Source organism: Pyrgilauda ruficollis, unplaced genomic scaffold (assembly GCF_017590135.1).
Source record: "Pyrgilauda ruficollis isolate IOZ18807 unplaced genomic scaffold, ASM1759013v1 scaffold2106, whole genome shotgun sequence".
Taxonomy (NCBI): domain Eukaryota; kingdom Metazoa; phylum Chordata; class Aves; order Passeriformes; family Passeridae; genus Pyrgilauda; species Pyrgilauda ruficollis.
The window spans coordinates 1-3,127 of record NW_024520386.1 but is presented as its reverse complement, the minus strand read 5'-3'; the positions used below and the strand labels follow the sequence as shown (position 1 = coordinate 3,127).

The 3,127-nt window shown below is 64.8% G+C and overlaps 2 protein-coding genes across 2 annotated transcripts; one reads left to right on the top strand and one right to left on the bottom strand.

The window, feature by feature from the left end:
* Positions 1-55: 55 nt before the first annotated feature.
* On the bottom strand, positions 56-2,244 carry GET3 (guided entry of tail-anchored proteins factor 3, ATPase). Its single transcript, XM_041468125.1, has 3 exons — positions 2,042-2,244; positions 1,643-1,790; positions 56-241 (listed from the first exon to the last, which is right to left on the bottom strand). The coding sequence occupies exons 1-3, from the start codon at positions 2,203-2,205 to the stop codon at positions 56-58; spliced, it is 498 nt and encodes a 165-aa protein (XP_041324059.1). The 5' UTR covers positions 2,206-2,244.
* A 173-nt stretch (positions 2,245-2,417) lies between these two features.
* On the top strand, positions 2,418-3,123 carry TRIR (telomerase RNA component interacting RNase; the record flags this gene model as incomplete). Its single annotated transcript, XM_041468123.1, has 2 exons — positions 2,418-2,727; positions 3,028-3,123. Coding segments are annotated over exons 1-2 (360 nt in total), but the record flags the coding sequence as incomplete, so codon positions are not given.
* Positions 3,124-3,127: the final 4 nt, after the last annotated feature.

Here is a 3,127-nt window from a genome sequence, read left to right as displayed (position 1 = left end):
CCCCCAAATCCCACCCCACACCCCCAGGAGCCCTCCCCCGGCCCAGGAGCCTGCCCTAAACGCCCCCTCGCCCCCCGGCTCCCCCTCCCCACCTCATGACCTCGGCGTAGCTCATGGCCTCGTCGATGCCGGGGAAGGCGCTCATGGCCTCCTGCATCATCTTCTTGCCCATGCTGAGCACGTTGTCCTCCTCAAAGAACTCGTCCGGCAGCTCGGCCACGCCCAGGCTGGGGTCGATCTCCTGGGGAGGGGGGCGGCAGGGTGGGGAGGGGGCTCAGCACCCGGCCTGTGGGAGTTCCTGGAATTCTGAGGGGTTTGGGAAAGCTGGGAAAGGCCTCGGAGGCGAGCTGCAGCCACGGGGTTTGGCTGTGGGAACGTGCTCGGGGTGGATGGAGGGATGAAATTATCATTTATTTCCTTAAAAATAACCTTAAACTTTTAACCTTTAACCTTAAAAAGGTTAAAAAGAACCCAAAAAGTTTCTGTTGTAAATTTGGTGAAAAGACAGCAAGTAGGATCTTGGGGATTTCGTCTCAAATCTAAGGATAGACACGTGGACAGAAACAAAAAAGTCTCACTTAAATAATTTATAAAACAATTAAAAGAATAAAATAATTGATTTTGTGAGGTCTTTTACTAGGAGGAACAGCTGCCCAATTAAACAGAAAGCAAAAAGTCTCACCTAAATAATTTATAAAAAAATTGAAAGAATAAAATAATAGATTTTGTGAGGTTTTTTACTAGGAGCAACAGCTGCCCTATTGGACAGAAAATAAAATACATTTAAATATATTTACTAGATAATTTATTAGAAAATAATTTATTACTTAATTTACTAAACAATTTACCAGAAAAAGGAAAGAACAAAATAAATAATTGTGAAGTTTTTTATCAGGAGCAAGAGCTCCCCAATTAAACACAAAATAGGAAGTGTCTCCTAAGTGACCAGGACCCCCTTGGGATCCCCTGGGACCCCCAGGACCACCCTGAGACCCTCCAGAGACCCCTTGGGACCCCCTGGGACCCTCCAAGACCCCCTCAGGAACCCCAGGACCCTCCTGGGACCCCCCTGGGACCCTCCAGATCCTCCCAGGGACCACCCTGAGAACCCCCTGGGACCTTCCAGGACCCTCTTGGGAACCCCAGACCCCCCTGGGACCCTCCAGGGCCCCCTTGGGACCCCCCTGAGACCTTCCAAGACCCCCTCAGGAACCCCAGGACCCCCCTGACCCCCTTGGGACCTTCCAAGACCCCCACTGAGACCCTCCAGAGATCCCTTGGGACCCCCCTGGGACCTTCCAGGACCCCCTTGGGAACCCCAGGACCCCCCTGGGACCCCCCTGGGACCTTCCAGGACCCCCTCAGGAACCCCAGGACCCCCCTGGGACCCCCCTGGGACCTTCCAGGACCCCCTCAGGAACCCCAGGACCCCCCTGGGACCCCCCTGGGACCTTCCAGGACCCCCTTGGGAACCCCAGGACCCCCTTGGGAGCCCCCAGAACCTCCCTGGGACACCCCAGACCCCTCCAGAACATCCCTGGGACCCTCCAGGGCCCCCCAAGGACCCCCTCGGACCCTCGCAGACCTCTCTGAGAGCCTCCAGGACCCTCTAAGCCCCCCCAGGGACCGCCCCCAGACCCACCATGGCGAAGAGGTTGTCGTATCCGGTGACCTTGGTGGGGACTTTGGAGAATTTCTGGTCGAAGGCGTCCGAGATGTTGTGGGCAGGGTCGGTGGAGATGATCAGCACGCTCTCCCTCACCCGGGACAGCTGCACGGCCAGGCTGCAGCTGCTGGGACCCCCCTCAGGTGTCTGGGACCCCCCTCAGGTGTCTGGGACCCCCCCCAGGTGTCTGGGTGTCCCCCCCACGCCATCCCAGCCCGGTTCCCGCAGATCCCGGTGCTCCCCCAGCCACTCCGAGGCCGCTCCCCGGTGCCGTTATCCCGTTATCCCACCCCCATCCCTCCATCCCACCCCGTTGCTCCCGTCCCGTCCCGCTGCCCCCGCCCGGTGCCGCTCCCGGTGCCGTCCCCGCCGCACCTGCAGGTGGTTTTGCCCACGCCGCCCTTGCCGCCCACGAAGATCCACTTGAGGCTGCGCTGCTCGATGATGTTCGCCAGCGTCGGCTCCAGCGGCTCCACGTCGGGCGCGTCCTCGAACTCCTCGGGGCCCTCGGCCGTCCACCCGCCCGCCGCCGCCGCCATCTTCCCCGCGCCGCCGCCCGCCGCGCGCTGATTGGCCGGCGCGCCGCCGCGCCCTCCCTTCTTTCGCTTCCCATTGGTCAGCTCGTCCGTCAATCCTCGCAGAGGGGGCGGGGCGAAGCTGAGGGAGCCCGGCGCGTTGCCGGGCAACGCCGCCCCGCCGGCGGGGGTCTCGTGACGTCACCAAGCGGCGCCGCCGCCGCGCAGCGGAGGTCGCGCTGATGTCATCGGGCGGCGCCGGCGGCGGTGGCGGCGGACAAGATGGCGGCGCGCGGCGAGGACCGGGAGGCTCCGGAGGCGCCTTCGCCGCCCCCGCCGGGCCCGGGCGGCGGCGTCAACGTGTTCGCCAACGACGGCAGCTTCCTGGAGCTCTTCAAGCGCAAGATGGAGGCGGAGGAGCAGCAGCGGGAGCGCGAGGCGGCGGCGGCGGCCGCGGAGGCCTCCGGCGGCGGCGGCGGTACCGGGGTCGGCCCGCAGCGCGGCGGGGCCGACGGAGCGAAGAGGAGCGGCGGCGCGCTCAGCTTCGTAAGGACGCGGCGGCCCGCGGGCCCCTCCCGGCTCCGCTCCCGCCGGCCCGGCCCGAACGCGTGAGGGGGGCACGGACCGGGGCCGCAACCGGGACACCGGGGCCGCTCCCGGGACTCCTCCCGGAGCTCCTCGGTGGCGGACTCGCCCGTGGCGGTGGCTCCGCGCTCTCTGCCGCCGGTTGTTCCCCTCCCGAGCCCCGGTACCGGGGGGGTTCGGGGCGGGCTGGAGCCCCGGGGGTCCCGGCGGATCTCCCCCCGCCCCGCTCCCGGTAACGGGGCAGGTGTGTCCCTTCCCCAGGTGGGGCGGCGGCGGGGGGGCAACAAGCTGGCCCTGAAAACGGGAGTGGTGGCCAAGAAGCAGAAAACGGACGAGGAGGTGGGGCCGGGGTCCCGGGGGG

Coding starts and splice junctions, on each gene's coding strand:
- GET3 (XM_041468125.1), bottom strand. CDS start 2,205: ATGGCGGCGGCGGCGGGCGGGTGGACGGCCGAGGGCCCCGAGGAGTTC. Junction 1,791..2,041: donor GTGGGCAAAACCACCTGCAG/GTGCGGCGGGGA, acceptor GGGTCCCAGCAG/CTGCAGCCTGGCCGTGCAGC. Junction 242..1,642: donor ACGACAACCTCTTCGCCATG/GTGGGTCTGGGG, acceptor CCCCCTCCCCAG/GAGATCGACCCCAGCCTGGG.